At 37.3% G+C, this 20,921-nt stretch overlaps 1 protein-coding gene across 3 annotated transcripts in view; it reads left to right on the top strand.

The window, feature by feature from the left end:
• Positions 1-20,921, top strand: part of BRD10 (bromodomain containing 10) — a 112,781-nt gene that overhangs the window by 17,735 nt on the left and 74,125 nt on the right. For 2 of the 3 annotated variants that reach the window (XM_082618064.1, XM_082618065.1), the window contains exon 2: positions 18,306-18,506. The exons of the other annotated variant lie outside the window; for it this stretch is intronic. In XM_082618064.1, coding sequence (XP_082474190.1) covers positions 18,306-18,506 — 201 coding nt within the window. The remainder of the gene's footprint in view (positions 1-18,305; positions 18,507-20,921) is intronic. 3 annotated transcript variants of the gene reach the window in all.

The following is a 20,921-nucleotide window of genomic DNA, read 5'->3' on the forward strand; positions in this document are numbered from 1 at the left end:
CAAATTAGTGTTTTCAGTTTCTTTGGATATATACCTAGGAGTGAAATTGCTGGATCATATGGTAGTTCTATTTTTAGTTTTTTGAGGAACCTCTGTACTGTATTCCATACTTGCACCAATTTACATTCCCACCAATGATGTACAAGGGTTCCCTTTGCTCCACATCCTCACCGGCATTTGTTATTTGTGGACTTTTTTTTTTTTTTTTTTTTTCTTTTTGCGGTATGCGGGCCTCTCACTGTTGTGGCCTCTCCCGTTGCGGAGCACAGGCTCCGGATGCGCAGGCCCAGCGGCCATGGCTCACGGGCCCAGCCGCTCCGCGGCATATGGGATCCTCCCAGACCGGGGCACGAACCCGTATCCCCTGCATCGGCAGGCGGACTCTCAACCACTGCGCCACCAGGGAGGCCCTGGACTTTTTGATAATAGCCATTCTGACAGGTGTAAGATGATATCTCACTGTGATTTTGATTTCCATTTCTCTCATGATTAGCAATGTTGAGCATCTTTTCATGCCTGTTGGCCATCTGTATGTATTATTTAGAAAAAAGTGTATTCAGGTCTTCTGCCCATTTTTTAATTGGGTTGTTTGTTTTTTTGATATTGAGTTGTATGAGCAGTTTACATATTTTGGATATTAACCCCTTATCAGTCATAATATTTATAAACATTTCCTCCCATTTAGTAGGTTGTCTTTTCACTTTATTGGTGGTTTCCTTTGCTGTGCAAAAGCTGTTAAGTTTAGTTAGGTCCCTTTTTTTATGTTTTGCATTTGTTTCCTTTGCTTTAGGAAAGGAAATATTGGAAAGGAACTATTGCTATAGGAAAGGAAATATTAAAAATATATTGCTATGAATTATATCAAAGAGTGTTCTGCCCCTGTTTTCTTCTGGTAGTTTTATGGTTTTCCATCTTACATTTAGTTCTTTTATTTATTTATTTATTTATTTATTTATTATTTGGCTGCGTTGGGTCTTAGTTGCAGCATGTGGAATCTTTGTTGCCATGTGCAGGATCTTCGTTGTGCCACGTGGGATCTTTAGTTGCAGCATGCGGGATCTTTTTTTTTTTTAGTTGTGGCATGTGGGATCTTTAGTTGCAGCAAGTGAACTCTTAGTTGCGGCATGTGGGATCTAGTTCCTTGACCAGGGATCGAACCCAGGCCCACCACCTGCTTTGGGAGAGCAGAGTCTTAGCCACTGGACCACCAGGGAGGTCCTACATTTAGTTCTTTAATACATTTTGAGTTTATTTTTGTATATGGTATAAGAAAATATTCTAATTTCATTATTTTATATGTAAGCTGTCCATTTTCTTCCAGAACCACTTATTGAAGAGACTGTCTTTTCCCCGTTACATATTCTTGCCTCCTTTGTTGTAGATTAATTAACCATAAGTGTATGGGTTTATTTCTGGGCTCTCTATTCTGTTCCATTGATCTATGTGTCTGTTTTTGTGCTAGTACCATACTGCTTTGAGTACTGTAGCTTTGTAATATAGTCTGAAGTCAGGGAGCCTGATACCTCCAGCTCTGTTCTTCTCTCTCAAGATTGCTTTGGCTTTCCAGTGTCTTTGTGTTTCCATACAAGTTTTCAAATTATTTGTTCTAGTTCTATGAAAAATGCCATTGGTATTTTGATAGGGATTGCATTGAATCTGTAGATTGCTTTGGGTAGTATGGTCATCTTAACAATATTAATTTTTCCAGTCCCCGAACATGAAATATCTTTCCATCTGTTTGTGTCATTTTCAGTTTCTTTCATTAGTGTCTTATAGTTTTCCAAGTACAGTTCTTTTACCTCCTTAGATTTATTCCTAGGTGTTTTACTCTTTTTGATGTGATACAAAATGGGATTGTTTATTTCTCTTTCCAATAGTTCATTGTTAGTGTATAGAAACTCAACAGATTTCTGTATATTAATTTTGTATTCTGCATCTTTACTTAATTCATTGATGAGCTTTAGTAGTTTTTGGTGGTGTCTTTGGGATTTTCTGTGTATAGTATTATGTCATCTGCCAACAGTGACAGTTTTACTTTTCTTTCCAATTTGGATTCCTTTTATTTCTTTTTATTTTTTGGTTACTGTGACAAGGATTTCCAATACTATGTTGAATAAAAGTTAGCCAATTCAAATTTTAACATGTTTAAAACTGAACTTTAGGTTTGTTGTTTTGCTTTCCTTTTCTAAGTCTGTTCTTACCTTCTGAGCAAATGACTCCACTGTCTGGGAAGTTGCTGTGGCCAAAAAACATGATTTTTTAATTGATTCTTCCTTTTCACTCATTTCTCTTGTTAAGCATATCAACCATTTCTGAGCTTTCTTCCTCAAAGTATATTTTAAATTTTGCCCATTTCTTTTCACTGTCGCCACTTAAGTACAAACTGTTATCATCTCTTGCCTGAAATACCGCTATAGTTTCCTGACTTGTTTTTCCTGCTTCTGCTTTTTCCTCCTAGAGTCCATTTTCTACCTGGCAGCCATGGTGAACTTTAAAAAAAATGTACATTGAGAAGTCAGAACCCTGCATCAAGCACTTCATTGGCACTTAGGCTATAGTAAGGAGTTTGGCTTACTGTTCTTTATATACCTACCAAGCCATTTCTCACCTCAGGACCTTTATACTTCCTCTTTGTTTTATCTAGAACACTCTTATTCCCAAGGTTTTCTTTGGGTTTCTGTTGGCTTATTTTGTTTTGTTTTGTTTTGGCCATGGCTGGCTCCTCCTCTCATTTTCCTCAGAGAAATTATTCTTGACTGTCCTTCACAGAACTTATAGTATATTATTGTTAAGACTTATGTGTATGTGTATTTCTTTACTATTTTTTTGTGTGTCTTCTTACTAGCGTGTAAGTTCAGCAAGGAGGAATCTTGCCTGTAAGTGTTGATGCCAACACCTATCTCAGTATCTATCTGTATTTAATATTGAATAAAGGAATAAATGAATGAATGAACAAATAAATGGATCTGTCTGGAATTTGCTTTGGTCAAGGAGTGAGGTTGAAATCCAGCTTTATCTTTCTCTCACATCCAGCTACTTGTCACAGCATCACTTTTTTCCATTGCTTTGGTATACCATTTTTGTAATATATTAAAGTCCTGGTGTATTTGGATCTACTTTTGAACTGTCTCCACTACTGTTGGTATGTCTAACTATTCAACTTCTGGTATTAAATTTATTACTGTGACTTTAAAATCCATTTTAATATCTGGTAGGATGAGTCCTTTGTCAAATGATTTTTTCTGAATTTTCCAGAAATGAAATTTTCATGTTTTTATTTGTACATGTTACTTTTTATATTTTTTAATAGTATAAAATACTGTTGTGGACTCAACATTTGCACCACCCATGTTTTGGTCACTTGGCATAAGAAATATGTGGGAGACGGAGAGATCAGCCAAGATGGCAGAGTAGAAAGGCCCTAAGCTCACCTCCTCTCATGAGCACACCAAAATCATAATTATTCGCAGAACAACCATCAGTGAAAAAGACTGGGACCTACCAGAAAAGATCTTCTACTGCTAAAGACATAAAGAAGGAACCACAATGAGATGGAGTTGAATGATTATTGTCAAAGATAGAGACGTCTCCACGGAGGGAGAGATCTGACTTGGATTTTGAAGAAAGGAAGGGAGCTTACCAGATGATAAGGGGAAGAAAGAACAGAGAGACTGATACAGAGGTGCAATACCAAGCAGCACATCTGGATAAGGAAATCATCTCCATCATTCCAGCATGGCTAGAAAATGCAAGAGAGCAGCAAGTACCTGGAAGACAAAGACCACTGTCTTCTGAATCCCCAGTACCCAAAGCAGAGGCTGGCACCCAGAGGTGCTCAGTAAATGTTTGTGGAGTGAGTGAGTGATGGAATGACAGCAACAGGGCCAGATAGAGAGTACTGTAACCCATGCTGGACCTTGCAAAACCCAGAAGGCAAGGTGATAATTTAATCAGAAGAAAGATATAATTCAGAAATGAATTCCTAAAATATTTCTTTTTAGTTATGTGACCCAGTGGAGGTGTTAGCTAACCCTGTGGTGGTAATAATGTTGCAAAATATATGTGTATCAAATCAACACATTGTACACATTAAACTTACACAGTGGTTTATGTCAATTATATCTCAATAAAGGAGGGGAAAATAAAATATTCATTTTTAAATTAAAAATAATTTGAGAGAACAACAGGAATTACTAGTTTGTGTGGAATAAGAATGACATTTTCCCCATTCTTGGAATGCACAATAAAGAAAGAGGTTGGTAGCATTGCTTATTTTCTGTGAACACCATAATATCCACTTGCCACATCCTCCTAATTTCAGTTAAGTCTTCAGCTCTTGTTAGGTGCCTACATCTCTTTTTTATGACCTCTTATTTCAAGTAGGTAGAGGCAACACTCGCCCCAGCTTTCCCATCTTTCCTCTTTGTGTCTTTGTCACATCTGAAAGTATCTTGAATTTATGGTGTCCTACTTTAAATCCTCATCAGTACTTGGCAGATAGTTAGAGGAGTTAGCCAAGAAAAGGGAGCCAAGCTATCTACCTGCCCACTTTAAAGACTTGTCACTTTAGTATCTTCTAGGGAACATGAACATAACCAGACTATATGAAAGATAAGGACCTAGGGAGCCCTCTGTTCTGCCTGTACTGAAAACTCATGACTGCTTCTATATGGTAAGGATTAGCTGTAGTGGTAGTAAAATGTTCAACAGAACAGCCCTAACTTACTAAAAATGCTTATCAGAGTTGTTGAGGTTGGTAAGACACTTCTCAAGTATCCTTCCTATGTAAATAAAAACTTTACATTTACCTTTGTCCCTTCCTTAAATTAGTAAGGCAAAATCAAGAAATGGAAATTTATTCTAAGCAGAATGTTTGGTTTTCAAAAAATTAGTTATGGTGGTCTTTGGTTGTTCTTTAGGGGAATTATGTCACTTATTTGGTGCCACTTCAGGTATGAACAAAGACTCTGAAAGATTTTTTAACTTATAAGGTTCTTTGTAATTATTCCCTTATTAGTTTTCCATACTAATGAATGCCTTCTTGCTTAATCCTTGGTTTTTACTTAGTACTTTTTCCATCTATCTGGAGAATTAAATAGTTTAGATCACTTGGTACTTAAAACTTTTCTCCTTTGGTTTTTATTATGATGTTTCTTCTTCTTTTTTTTTTTTTTTTTTTTTTTGGCCACGCCACGTGGCTTGTGGGATCTTAGTTCCCCGACCAGGGATCGAACCTGGGCTCCTGCAGTGAAAGCGCTGACTCCTAACCACTGGACCATCAGGGAATTCCCTTATAGTGCTGTTTCTTAACTTAAACTATTGTCTTTTGAGTCTTCCTCTTCTTTTGCTATGTTTTTCTTTATAATTATGGATAATCCCTAAAGTTATGCCTTTAGGTCATATCTCCCTATATTTATTCCTCTGTGGAGAGACTCTTTTTTATGACTTTATCACTAAGATCATATCTCCCTATATTTATTCCTCTGTGGAGAGACTCTTTTATAACTTTATCACTAAGACTCTCAAATTGATATCTTGAGCCTTTCCTTTTGTTTTAGCTTCATATTTCTGTCCATAGAACTTTCCCAGCTGGTTGTGCAAGTGTTATATCAAAATGTTAAAAACTAAGTGTATTTCTAACCCAGGTCTCCTTCCCAATTTTCATATTTTTCTTTTCAACTTTAACATTTTTTTCAGTGGTGTCACCATTGTTTCAACCCAAATATATGCAAACTGTCAGCATGTTCACTGCTGAATCCCTGTTGCTCAGTAAATATTTTGAATGAATGAATTTGAATAATATGAATGAATATTTTTCTTCTTAATTAGTATTTCTTTTCCACTCTTTCCTACCTATCTAAAACTGTTCTTTCTGCAAAGTCCAGTTTAAGGTCTTGATAAAAGAGTAATCAGATGGTATACAGAGGTTGAGTGAATAAGAAATGAAAAATATCACTTGAATTTCATAACTAGGAGGTCATTTGGGAAGAGGGATTTCAATAGAGTAGGTACAGGCAAATGACAGTTTGAGGTGTGATTGAAAGGTGAAATGGACCAAGATTTAGATGTGGCTCTTCTCAAGGGGAATGGTTTGTTTTTAATAAAAACTTGGACATGTTTATATGCTAAAGGCAACTAGCAGGTAGAGGCTGAAGATCCAGGAGATAGTTAATGAAGTAAAAATTCTGAAAACCTACTGCAGGATTAGTTTTTGATAAGAGACACTTTTTTCACTGCAACTTAAAGTGCAGATACATTTTGTTTGGATTCAGATAATTTTGTTTTTTGAGAATCAGGAAGTTAATCGAGCTCTTTCTTTAAAACTACCATTTTCTCTGTGAAATAAGTAATAAGCAAAGTCAACTGCTATATGATAATGGATAGTGAGGTGAAGTTTTTGAATATTGATGGCATTTGAAGTTGCTGTTATGGAGAACCGAAGAGGGAGTTGACTTCCTTCAAAGAGGTCATCTTAGGCGAGCCCAGTTTAGGTTACAGTTGGACAATAAACTACAAGGTGGTGATTTTTTTTTTTCCTACAGTGCTTAGTAGTGGAGGTATAGGCGTGAAGGACCTTTTAGCTGAGATGCAAGAGAGAGAGAGGGTGCCTGAGACACAAAGATAAGTTGGTCAAGGGAGATGAGATAGAAGAGGTTAGTCATATATGATGGGTCCCAACTTAGTTGTCTATATGAATAGCTGAAAGAGGCTGAATTATGTGAGAGCAAATAGAGCAAAAAAAGGAACCAAACAAGGGACTGGAGGTCTGGATGAAGATGAGTTTAAAATGCAAGGGGAATAAGAGTAACAATTGGGAGAATAGAAAGTAAAGAAGATCAAGTAGGAAATAAGTTTAACAATCTGTGATAAATGCTTTTTTTTTTTTTTTCCTTTGGTGTGGATGAAGACTTCTTTGTTCCAAAACTGTTAGGGGTATCATATATAAGCTGGAGATGAGAGGAGTGGTCTCCAAACTTTTATGATCTGGCTTCTCAAGCAGAAAAGGTTTTGAATATGTACCCCTATTGTATGCATATATATTTATAAATCATATATAGGTTCTTCTGTACTATTATGCTTTATATATTATAAAATGTTATATCACAATACATTAAACTAGATCCTGGAATTGAGAGATTAAGCATATTTTAAATTTTAAAAAATAATATTAATGTTATGAAAAGTTATTTTTGGTGAGGGCGTTTTGATACTTCATTAGTTTTGAAAATCTTGGTTTAATAATTGGCTGTAGAGTTATTTGAAAGGCTTGTTTTAAGTTGAGTTTATTTTGGTACTTGGTTTTAAAGACTGTTGTAGTTCAGAGCTCATAAAGATACACAAATCCAGATGGAAAAAGTGCATGACAGGCTGGGCTGACTACATAATGATGCTTATCTATCAAACATGCAAAAGTTTTTGTTGAAATCCACCAAAAAAAGTTCTGCCTTTCCTAATTTCAGTTAGTTGCTCTTGAAAACTAATACTAAGTTCCTGTTGTGCTGGATAATCTTCATTTGCACCTTCAAATCTATTCTCCACCCTGTGCTCTATGCTCTGTGCCCCAGGAAGCTGATCTCTAAGGACTGTTATCAACTGGTCTGCCTTGTTTTCTGGCTTCTGATTGGGTTCAGTCAGTTGGAGGCGCTGACAGAGAGGTAGGGATATTTATTCTAACAGCTTCTTTGCTGGGCTTCAGTAACTGCATCATCATCGTGTGGCCCTCTTCTACAATGACAGCTTCTTGGTTCTAGTAACTATTCCACCCCCTTTCCCTATTGAGCCTAGAGTGATAATAATGCTCTCTAGCTAGTCCACGAGTGCTTCACCATCCCTTCCTAGTTTCCCTTAACCTTACCTGCACATTTGTAAATGGTGTCTTTATTAAACATCACCTCCTTTTGAGTATTATCTCTTTCTTGTCAGGACCCTGAGGGCTATATTGCATTTTAATATTTTTTTAAGTAAATGGGTTTAAAAAGTGACTGAAACTTCATTTAGAACATTTTAAAGCACATTAGATGATTCTGTTTCCAACTTTTAAGTGGACAGATAAACTTTTTATAGGTGACACTTCTACATTGTTTTGGTAATGTAAAATCATGTAATAGCAGAAACCTTTCCAGTCATCTTTTTATAGTAGAGGGTCAGTCCAAATATTAACTTTAAGTAAAACAATATCAGTTTACTTCCACCTTAATACTTATTTTAATAATTTTAAAGAAAATTGCACCTCTGAATTCTGAAATTTGGAATGCATCAACACCACAGAAAAGACCTTTCATGCTTTCTTTGTGAGGGGAAAAAAAAAGAAAAAGGGTAACTATAAAACTCAGTGAATCAACCATAATTATTGCTTAGCTTTTGCTTACAGTTAGCAATCTGTTATTTTCAAACTACCGTCAGACTGATTTTATGGAATAATTTTCCTAATAGGAAGGAAAACTTGAATTTTGGAAAGGGGGAGTTATTTTAGTGTATTATTTGATTGCTGATTATCTGACAATTCTTATTTGGAGGTGAGACTTACTTTCATCTTATTTTATTGACTTTTATTCTCTGATGAAAGAAAACTCAAGTACTAGTTAGTAACAAATGTTTAATCAGTGTTCTTTTACTGTGGACAAAATAGATGGCTAGAATTTTTCAACTTTAAGTGTGTAAATTTAAAATGAAAAATAAATGGTTTGGCTTGTATCCTTCCAAATACTATATCTATATACTACAGTTTGAGGCTCTGAAGGTAACAGCCATTAACAAAACAAAGTGCTTATCCTCCTGGAGCTTTCATTCTGGTGAGGATATGGATAATTACCAAATAAATAGATAATTAATGTATGATAAGTAACATGAAGAGAAAGAAACCAGAGTAAAGCAATAGAGAATGACAGGGAATCCTTTACAGGTTATGGTGGTCAGGGAAGTCCTCTCAAATATGGTGATATTTGAATACAGATTTGAATGAAGTGATAGTGCCTAGCCATACAAATATCTGGGGGCAAAGTGCCTTACAGGGGAGAGATCAAGTGCAAAGCAGATGTTGGTGTGACTGAGAATAACAAGGAGACTTTTGTGGCCAGAACACAAAAAGCTAAGGTCAGAGTAATTGAAAATAGGGTCTGAAGAGGTAGGTGAGGGCCATATCATACTAACTCTTGTAAGCCATCAGAACTTTGCATTGTATTTTAAGTATAACTGGGAGGCTTTGGAGGAGACAGAGCAGGGCAATGACATAATCTGATTGGCTTTTTAAAAGGATTACCTGGGTTGCAGCTTGAAGGATAGACTGGAGGGAGATCAGAGTAGAAGTCAGGAGACATGTCACAAAGAGATTGAAGTAATCTAGGTGAGAGTTTGAACATGTACACAAACACACACTGCTGGATGCCATATGTATGTTTACATATACTTGTATATAATTCCTTTTGGGGTAAAAAATATATTTTACCCCCAGACAACTTCTTTACACTCAGCAGTGTAATGTGGACATCTTTTATAGTGAATACATACAGATTTACCTGTTGCTTTTAATGGATGATGGTATTGCATGTTGTGATGTACGTGACTTTATTTAACCTGTCTTCTATCGAAGGACATTTGTTTCCAGGTTGTTCTTTTTGAATGACAAACAATACTTTGTGTGTGTGTGTGTGTGTGTTATTGCTCACAGTTGTGGATATATGTCTATAGGGTAAATTCCTAGAAGCATGATGGGTCAAAGGATATGTGCACATTAAATCTTAATGATTATTACCAAATTGACTTCCAAGAAGGCTGTGCCAATTTTACATACCCACTAATGTTGTATGAGAATTTTTTTCCTTAGACCCTTTCATCTTTATGTATTGATACAAGAGAAGCATCATCGTTTTCTTTGTATTTGGGTTATGAATGATAAATATCAAAGCTTATAAATTCTTATTTCTGATGAGTAATAAAGGATATTAATTCCTCTTTGTTATGAGAAAATACTGTTTAAAAAAGTAGTTTATGACTTCATCTTCTCTACTTATAAGACTGAAGTTAAAGGGTAAAATTTAGTTTCGGACTTGTTTACATGACAGTTTATAAGCCATATGACTTAATATTTCCCTCAACTCTCCTTATCCCCAGTGCTCTACATACCGTGTAACCTCTGACATGTCATCACATTTCAGTGTAATATTGTCCATTAATGTTCTTTTCCATTAGTATTGATGAGGAAATAATTAAAATTACAGAACTAGTTGGTTCGCCAGTGTGAACACTATGCTAAAATGAACCCAGGTATACCCATTCAGGATCTGTTATTGCCAGTTTATTTTCCTTGGGCCCACATTCCTTAATCTCAGCCAGTTAGCCACTATATAGATGTATGCTGTTGTGCTTAAAAGATCACAGCCTGAAACAGTATGGATAGATTAGCTCAAGTTCTTTAGCATTACTAGAAAACCAGTTTAAAAGTTTATTCCCTGCCTAAAGCTGAATTAGTTAAAATGTTATCTCCTCATAATAAAGAAAACACATAATAGCGCCACAGTTCAGTAGAACCTTGCAGTCATACTATTCATGGGACCTAGATGGCCTGAGAGTAAGATTGTTATAAAGTTACTCTAACTTAGAGTAATAAACCACTGTAAATATAGTCCAAGATGGACAGGAGTTTGATTATATTTCATGCCATAAAGGTTTATGTTTCGGTGAACCTTTAGCTTATTTTATATTACAGAAAGCCTGTGCCTATAGGAAAGCAGGAAAATATGACTACAGGGTCAAATTTTAATTTACATAGATTCTTATCCAGCATATTGAATGCTTACTTTAAGATTGACTTGAGACCTTCCTCCCCACGGATACACCAGAAATACAGCTACACGTGGAACAACTCCTACAGAACACCTACTGAACGCTGGCAGAAGACCCCAGACCTCCCAAAAGGCAAGAAACTCCCCACATACCTGGGTAGGGCAAAGCGGAGAGATCCCCACACAGAGGATCGGTGCCGAGCGGCACTCACCAGCCCGAGAGGCTTGTCTGCTCGCCCGCCGGGGCGCGCGGCGCTGGAAGCTGAGGCTCGGGCTTCGGTCAGAGCGCAGGGAGAGGACTGGGGCTGGCGGCGAGAACTCAGCCTGAAGGGGGCTAATGTGCCACAGCTAGCCGGGAGGGAGTCCGGGAAAAGTCTGGAGCTGCCGAAGAGGCAAGAGACTTTTTCTTCCCTCTTGGTTTCCTGGTGCGCGAGGAGAGGGGATTAAGAGCGCTGCTTAAAGGGGCTCCACAGACGGGCGCGAGTCGCGACTGAAAGCGCGGAGCCCAGTGACAGGCGTGGGACGCTGGGGCTGCTGCTGCCGCCGCCAAGAAGCCTGTGTGCGAGCGCAGGTCACTGCCCACACTGCCCTTCCGGGAGCCTGTGCAGCCCGCCACTGCCGGGGTCCCGTGATCCAGGGGCGGCTTCCCTGGGAGAACGCACGGCGCGCCTCGGGCTGGTGCAACGTCACGCCGACCTCTGCCGCTGCAGGCTCGCCCCGCACTCCGTGCCCCTCCCTCCCGCCCGGCCTGAGTGAGCCAGAGTCCCCGAAGAGGCTGCTCCTTTAACCCTGTCCTGTCTGAGCGAAGAACAGACGCCCTCCGGCGACCTACACGCAGAGGCGGGGCCAAATCCAAAGCTGAGACCCAGGAGCTGTGAGAACAAAGAAGAGAAAGGGAAACCTCTCCCAGCAGCCTCAGAAGCAGCGGATTAAAGCTCCACAATCAACTTGATGTACCCTGCATCTGTGGAATACATGAATAGACAACACATCATCCCAAATTGAGGAGCCCGGAGTCAGTGCTATGCCTCTGAGGTGGGAGAGCCAACTTCAGGACACTGGTCCACAAGAGACCTCCCAGCTCCACATAATATCAAACGGCGAAAATCTTCCAGAGATCTCCATCTCAACACCAGCACCCAGCTTCACTCAACGACCAGCAAGCTACAGTGCTGGACACCCTATGCCAAACAACTAGCAAGACAGGAACACAACGCCACCCATTAGCAGAGAGGTGGCCTAAAATCATAAAAAGTCCACAGACACCCCAAAACACACCACCAGACGTGGACCTGCCCACCAGAAAGACAAGATCCAGCCTCATCCACCAGAACACAGGCACTAGTCCCCTCCACCAGGAAGCCTACACAACCCACTAAACCAACCTTAGCCACTGGGGACAGACACCAAAAACAACAGGAACTACGAACCTGCAGCCTGCAAAAAGGAGACCCCAAACACAGTAACATAAGCAAAATGAGAAGACAGAAAAACACACAACAGGAGAAGGAGCAAGATAAAAACCCACCAGACCTAACAAATGAAGAGGTAATAGGCACTCTACCTGAAAAAGAATTCAGAATAATGATGGTAAAGATGATCCAAGATTCTATTTCCCAGATCCAAAATCTTGGAAATAGAATAGACAAAATGCAAGAAACAGTTAACAAGGACCTAGAAGAACTAAAGATGAATCAAGCATCGATTAAAAACACAATAAATGAAATAAAAAATACTCTAGATGGGATCAATAGCAGAATAACTGAGGCAGAAGAACGGATAAGTGAGGTGGAAGATAAAATAGTGGAAATAACTGCTGCAGAGCAAAATAAAAAAGAATGAAAAGAACAGAGGACAGTCTCAGAGATCTCTGGGACAACATTAAACGCACCAACATTCGAATTATAGGGGTTCCAGAAGAAGAAGAGAAAAAGAAAGGGACTGAGAAAATATTTGAAGAGATTATAGTTGAAAACTTCCCTAATATGGGAAAGGAAATAGTTAATCAAGTCCAGGAGGCACAGAGAGTCCCATACAGAATAAATCCAAGGAGAAATACGCCAAGACACATATTAATCAAACTGTCAAAAATTAAACACAAAGAAATCATATTAAAAGCAGCAAGGCAAAAACAACAAATAACACACAAGGGAATCCCCATCAGGATAACAGCTGATCTCTCAGCAGAAACTCTACAAGCCAGAAGGGAGTGGCAGGACATATTTAAAGTGATGAAGGAGAAAAACCTGCAACCAAGATTACTCTACCCAGCAAGGATCTCATTCAGATTTGATGGAGAAATTAAAACGTTTACAGACAAGCAAAAGCTGAGAGAGTTCAGCACCACCAAACCAGCTTTACAACAAATGCTAAAGGAACTTCTCTAGGCAAGAAACACAACAGAAGTAAAAGACCTACAATAACGAACCCAAAACAATTAAGAAAATGGGAATAGGAACATACATATCGATAATTACCTTAAATGTAAATGGACTAAATGCTCCCACCAAAAGACACAGATTGGCTGAATGGATACAAAAACAAGACCCATATATATGCTGTCTACAAGAGACCCACTTCAGACCTAGAGACACATACAGACTGAAAGTAAGGGGATGGAAAAAGATATTCCATGCAAATGGAAACCAAAAGAAAGCTGGAGTAGCAATTCTCATATCAGACAAAATAGACTTTAAAATAAAGACTACTAGAAGAGACAAAGAAGGACACTACCTAATGATCAAGGGATCGATCCAAGAAGAAGATATAACAATTGTAAATATGTATGCACCCAACATAGGAGCACCTCAATACATAAGGCAAATACTAACAGCCATAAAAGGGGAAATCGACAGTAACACAGTCATAGTGGGGGACTTTAACACCCCACTTTCACCAATGGACAGATCATCCAAAATGAAAATAAATAAGGAAACACAAGCTTTAAATGATACATTAAACAAGATGGACTTAATTGATATTTATAGGACATTCCATCCAAAAACAACAGAATACACATTTTTCTCAAGTGCTCATGGAACATTCTCCAGGATAGATCATATCTTGGGTCACAAATCAAGCCTTGGTAAATTTAAGAAAATTGAAATTGTATCAAGTATCTTTTCCGACCACAATGCTATGAGACTAGATATCAATTACAGGAAAAGAGCTGTAAAAAATACAAACACATGGAGGCTAAACAATACACTACTTAATAACGAAGTGATCACTGAAGAAATCAAAGAGGAAATTAAAAAATACCTAGAAACAAATGACAGTGGAGACACGACGACCCAAAACCTATGGGATGCAGCAAAAGCAGTTCTAAGAGGGAAGTTTATAGCAATACAATCCCACCTTAAGAAACAGGAAACATCTCGAATAAACAACCTAACCTTGCACCTAAAGCAATTAGAGAAAGAAGAACAAAAACATCCCAAAGTTAGCAGAAGGAAAGAAATCATAAAAATCAGATCAGAAATAAATGAAAAAGAAATGAAGGAAACGATAGCAAAGATCAATAAAACTAAAAGCTGGTTCTTTGAGAAGATAAACAAAATTGATAAACCATTAGCCAGACTCATCAAGAAAAAAAGGGAGAAGACTCAAATCAATAGAATTAGAAATGAAAAAGGAGAAGTAACAACTGACACTGCAGAAATACAAAAGATCATGAGAGATTACTACAAGCAACTCTATGCCAATAAAATGGACAACCTGGTAGAAATGGACAAATTCTTAGAAATGCACAACCTGCCAAGACTGACTCAGGAAGAAATAGAAAATATGAATAGACCAATCACAAGCACTGAAATTGAAACTGTGATAAAAAATCTTCCAACAAACAAAAGCCCAGGACCAGATGGCTTCACAGGCGAATTCTATCAAGCATTTAGAGAAGAGCTAACACCTATCCTTCTGAAACTCTTCCAAAATATAACAGAGGGAGGAACACTCCCAAACTCATTCTACAAGGCCACCATCACCTTGATACCAAAACCAGACAAGGATGTCACAAAGAAAGAAAACTACAGGCCAATATCACTGATGAACATAGATGCAAAAATCCTCAACAAAATACTAGCAAACAGAATCCAACAGCACATTAAAAGGATCATACACCATGATCAAGTGGGGTTTATTCCAGGAATGCAAGGATTCTTCAATATACGCAAATCAATCAACGTGATACACCATATTAACAAATTGAAGGAGAAAAACCATATGATCATCTCAATAGATGCAGAGAAAGCTTTCGACAAAATTCAACACCCATTTATGATAAAAACCCTGCAGAAAGTAGGCATAGAGGGAACTTTCCTCAACATAATAAAGGCCATATATGACAAACCCACAGCCAACATTGTCCTCAATGGTGAAAAACTGAAACCATTTCCACTAAGATCAGGAACAAGACAAGGTTGCCCACTTTCACCACTCTTATTCAACCTAGTTTTGGAAGTTTTAGCCACAGCAATCAGAGAAGAAAAGGAAATAAAAGGAATCCAAATTGGAAAAGAAGAAGTAAAGCTGTCACTGTTTGCAGATGACATGATACTATACATAGAGAATCCTAAAGATGCTACCAGAAAACTACTAGAGTTAATCAATGAATTTGGTAAAGTTGCAGGATACAAAATTAATGCACAGAAATCTCTGGCATTCCTATATACTGATGATGAAAAATCTGAAAGTGAAATCAAGGAAACACTCCCATTTACCATTGCAACAAAAAGAATAAAATATCTAGGAATAAACCTACCTAAGGAGACAAAAGACCTGTATGCAGAAATTTATAAGACACTGATGAAAGAAATTAAAGATGATACAAATAGATGGAGAGATGTACCATGTTCTTGGATTGGAAGAATCAACATTGTGAAAATGACTCTACTACCCAAAGCAATCTACAGGTTCAATGCAATCCCTATCAAACTACCACTGGCATTTTTCACAGAACTAGAACAAAAAATTTCACAATTTGTATGGAAACACAAAAGACCCCGAATAGCCAAAGCAATCTTGAGAACGAAAAATGGAGCTGGAGGAATCAGGCTCCCTGACTTCAGACTATACTACAAAGCTACAGTAATCAAGACAGTATGGTACTGGCACAAAAACAGAAAGATAGATCAATGGAACAGGATAGAAAGCCCAGAGTTAAACCCACGGACATATGGTCACCTTATCTTTGATAAAGGAGGCAGGAATGTACAGTGGAGAAAGGACAGTCTCTTCAATAAGTGGTGCTGGGAAAACTGGATAGGGACATGTAAAAGTATGAGATTAGATCACTCCCTAACACCATACACAAAAATAAGCTCAAAATGGATTAAAGACCTAAACGTAAGGCCAGACACTATCAAACTCTTAGAGGAAAACATAGGCAGAACACTCTATGACATAAATCACAGCAAGATCCTTTTTGACCCACCTCCTAGAGAAATGGAAATAAAGACAAAAATAAACACATGGGACCTAATGAAACTTAAAAGCTTTTGCACAGCAAAGGAAACCATAAACAAGACCAAAAGACAACCCTCAGAATGGGAGAAAATATTTGCAAATGAAGCAACTGACAAAGGATTAATCTCCAAAATTTATAAGCAGCTCATGCAGCTCAATAACAAAAAAACAAACAACCCAATCCAAAAATGGGCAGAAGACCTAAATAGACATTTCTCCACAGAAGATATACAGACTGCCAACAAACACATGAAAGGATGCTCAACATCTTTACTCATTAGAGAAATGCAAATCAAAACTACAGTGAGATATCATCTCACACCAGTCAGAATGGCCATCATCAAAAAATCTAGAAACAATAAATGCTGGAGAGGGTGTGGAAAAAAGGGAACACTCTTGCACTGCTGGTGGGAATGTGAATTGGTACAGCCGCTATGGAGAACGGTATGGAGGTTCCTTAAAAAACTACAAATAGAACTACCATATGACCCAGCAATCCCACTACTGGGCATATACCCTGAGAAAACCATAATTCAAAAAGAGACATGTACCAAAATGTTCATAGCAGCCCTATTTACAATAGCCCGGAGATGGAAACAACCTAAGTGTCCATCATCGGATGAATGGATAAAGAAGATGTGGCACATATATACAATGGAATATTACTCAGCCATAAAAAGAAATGAAATTGAGCTATTTGTAATGAGGTGGATAGACCTAGAGTCTGTCATACAGAGTGAAGTAAGTCAGAAAGAGAAAGACAAATACTGTATGCTAACACATATATATGGAATTTAAGAAAAAAAAATGTCATGAAGAACATAGGGGTAAGACAGGAATAAAGACACAGACCTACTAGAGAATGGACTTGAGGATATGGGGAGGGGGAAGGGTAAGCTGTGACAAAGTGAAAGAGCGGCATGGACATATATACACTACCAAACGTGAGGTAGATAGCTAGTGGGAAGCAGCCGCATAGCACAGGGAGATCAGCTCGGTACTTTGTGACCGCCTGGAGGGGTGGGATAGGGAGGGTGGGAGGGAGACGCAAAAGGGAGGGGATATGGAAACATATGTATATGTATAACTGATTAAATTTGTTATAAAGCAAAAAAATAAAATAAAATTAAATTAAATTAAAAAAAAAAAAAAAAGATTGACTTGATTTTACCAGTGTAGAAACAACATGTACAAAGCCTTCAGAGGCTCTGGGATGTTTTGCAGAGGTAGAACAGCAGATACTTTCCCTGGTGCTTTTTACGATTAACTCATATAGGTTTACAGTTAACTCATAAATTCAGAATTCAGTTTTTATTCTAGACTTAAAATTTTATAAGATTAATGTTTCTTTCTTCAGTGTAAATAGTTTTAATCCAAATTCATTAAGACAATTTATGGATAATTAAGCAAACTGCTAAGAAAATTTTTCATCCTTATCTTTAAGCATTAGACTAGTATCTTAGTGTAATAATAAATATCATAGGGTAGGGAGACACTTATGGTGAGGTTGAAGAGGAAATCTAGATTCCTAGGTTCTTTTTATAGTTTAGTCAGAAGGTTTCTAAATTTACAATTATATATTGTAATGCTTACAACTTAAAATTATATATTCTAATGTTTCATTTGTTTATAATTACTTCAAAGTGTTTATATATCATAAATTTTCTCTCCCAAAATGTTTTTGTGTGATTGTATATTTTTCCATAGCAATGATATAGTAGTATGAAATATATGAAGAGATGTAAAGATAAGCTACATTTAATTTTGCAAACAATAAAATTTTTTCATTAAAGAGATCTTTAATTCTTAATTTTAGTGCTTCAATTTTATATTTTTTTAACGTAGGGAAGAGACTGTCATTCAGACTGACTTTATGACATGAGTAAGGAAAATTAGAAATTATGTAGGGAGGATAAAAATCTGAAACATAGCTAAGCAAGGTTTAACTAAGTAATTTTTATGTAGTTAGCAAAAGGGATTCTTCTTAAGATGCTGGTTAAGGGGGTTTATTGCTTACCCAGAAGATTTGACCTGTGAATTGACTTATTCTTCTCCAAGGCACTTGAGAGAAAAGACAACGATAGCAGTTACATCTAGAGGCTATTATGGATTGGAGGATGAGAAGGGAACTGCATGTACTTCAACAAGGCGTCGGTCAACACCACGAAGTTTGGCAGGCTTGACAAGTGGAGTTTTTGAATCTGTAATGGTTCAAGTTTTGAGACAGGAAGAACAGCTGAGAGCAAAAGAAGAAAAAAGGTAAATGCTAAAAAAAAAAAAAAAGTTGAGTTTCATGTTGTTCAAATTTTCAGGAACTACATTTCAAAGAGTAGTTGTATAACTTCTGTGTGCCCATATCAAATTTCTGGGCCCATTTTAATAGTGTTCCAAAATGCATTCTCACCTACATATGAGTTAGTACTGAAATATCACAATGAAATTTGTTTCAAAATACAGTTTTAAAATTTAAACCAAATTACTTTGAAGCTATACAAAAATAATTTGTATGAAAGATTTCAGGGTGCTTTCTAGATTTCTGGAAGTAGTCTTAAATGAATTATAAATTTTAAATGAGATGAATTTTATGTAGATTCATAGAACTTTAGAATAGAATCACAGACCTTTAAAGTTTAAAATTAGGAGAAACTCCAGAGATTGTGTAGTTCAAAATGACATATAGGTCCACTTCTGCCAGTCCTCCATTGGTATTGATTTCCTGGATAACTATGCTTACTCTGGATTCATCAGGAAAGAATGTTGTGCTCAATTAGTGTTACCTTCTAGGTTCTGGGAGCATAGAGATCGATGACACATCTGTAATTTTTTTTTAATATCAAGAGTCTAGGGCCCAGAGAGGTAAGTGATTACTCAAAAAAGACTGGTGATTTTTTTTTTTTTTTTTTTTTTTTTTTTGCTGTACGTGGGCCTCTCACTGTTGTGGCCTCTCCCGTTGCGGAGCACAGGCTCCGGATGTGCAGGCTCAGCGGCCATGGCTCACGGCCCCAGCCGCTCCGCGGCATGAGGGATCTTCCCGGACTGGGGCACGAACCCGCGTCCCCTGCATCGGCAGGCGGACTCTCAACCACTGCGCCACCAGGGAAGCCCCAGACTGGCGATTTTTATACTAAATCATATCTCAAACTATGTTAGGAGTGATTGCTGACCTAATAGGGAACTACTAATGCTACTCAAAGGCAATTTATAATATATTTTTGCTCCTCTTATAGTAATAAATTTAGCTTGCTTTGATATTTGTAGGATTAAAATTCAACCTTGAGACTTTCTACCACCATACTTTTTAATAGTAGTGGTTAATTGGGAACTCACTGTGAAATACTTCTTTTTTTCTATAGAGCCTCATAGAACTACTTATGCTATAGGAAAGGGGGTTTTATGGAAGGGGATAAAGATTAATCTGACAGTAGTATGTAATACATTGGAATAGAGAGGAATTGAAGAAAAGCAAAGCTTGTAGGAAGAAGGCTGTAGTAGTCTAGACCTCCACTACTGGTAACCAGAAATAGGGAGAAGGTCAGATTGTTCTGGGAACAATCAACAGTACTTAGTACCTTCCTTGACATAGAGGGAACAAAGGAAGAGACAAAGAGGAGTCAGGAGGTAGTTGTAATAATAGCAATAAGAAGAAAATTAAAAAGAATGGTTAACATTTATTGAGCAGGACTATTTGCCAGGTTTAGCTCTGAGCACGTTGTATGTATGTATTCAGCATTTGTCCGGAGGCACAGAGAGATTAAGTAACTTGCCCAAAGCCAGGCAATTTTTGAGTGGGTAAATTTAAGATTTGAACCCAGGCAGTTTGGTTATAAAGCTTGTGCTCCTAAGCAGCATGCTATCTCTGTGACTTAAATATGATGGAATCAGCAAAGAAAATAAAAAAGCTTGAGTCCATGGTGTGGAGAAAGATCAGTGAACTGCAGTTTTTAATAAGTTGTTTGAAGTGATGAGGGAAGCATTTAAGCAATTAAGTAGGAATGGCTAGTAAGAAGCTAGAGATATGATTGAATCTTTTCCTTTTCTCCAATTTTACATATATTTATCTGTGTCCTGTGCTTAACATCAAATAAACATAGGTGAATAAGACAAGGGAAAAATCCTTCATTAAATGTCTAGTGACTATGATAATTTACTATGAATTAAACTTTCTCTTTGGGTACAGTGTTAACCTTTTCTTTTTTAATTAGAAATATTTTAAGCATGGAACAACGAATAAATACAATTGTAATAAAGGCCTAGGTACCAACTACCCAGCAATTTTTAAACAAAATAAACATAGTTTTAATCAAGATTTTCTGTATTTTTCTTCTGTCCTCAGAAGAAACCACTTTCCTGACTTTATTATTCCCGTGTATTTTATTATTAAATTTAAAGAATTCTCTTATATATTCTGGATACAAGTCCTTTGTTAGCTATATATATGTGTTGCGGATATTTTCTCCCAGTCTGTGGCCTGCCTTTTCATTTTCAGTGTTTTTTGAGGAAGAGAAAATTTCATGCTTTTGATGCAATTGTAAATCATTTTAAAATTCAGTTAATTTTGTTGCTAACATACAGAAATACATTTGATTTTTTTAAATTAATTGACAATGTTGTGATGGTTTCAGGTATATACAGGTCTGTTTCTTAACATTCTTTTTTTTAACATCTTTATTGGAG

This window comes from Mesoplodon mirus (assembly GCF_964341445.2).
Source record: "Mesoplodon mirus genome assembly, chromosome: 1".
NCBI classification, from domain to species: Eukaryota; Metazoa; Chordata; class Mammalia; order Artiodactyla; family Ziphiidae; genus Mesoplodon; species Mesoplodon mirus.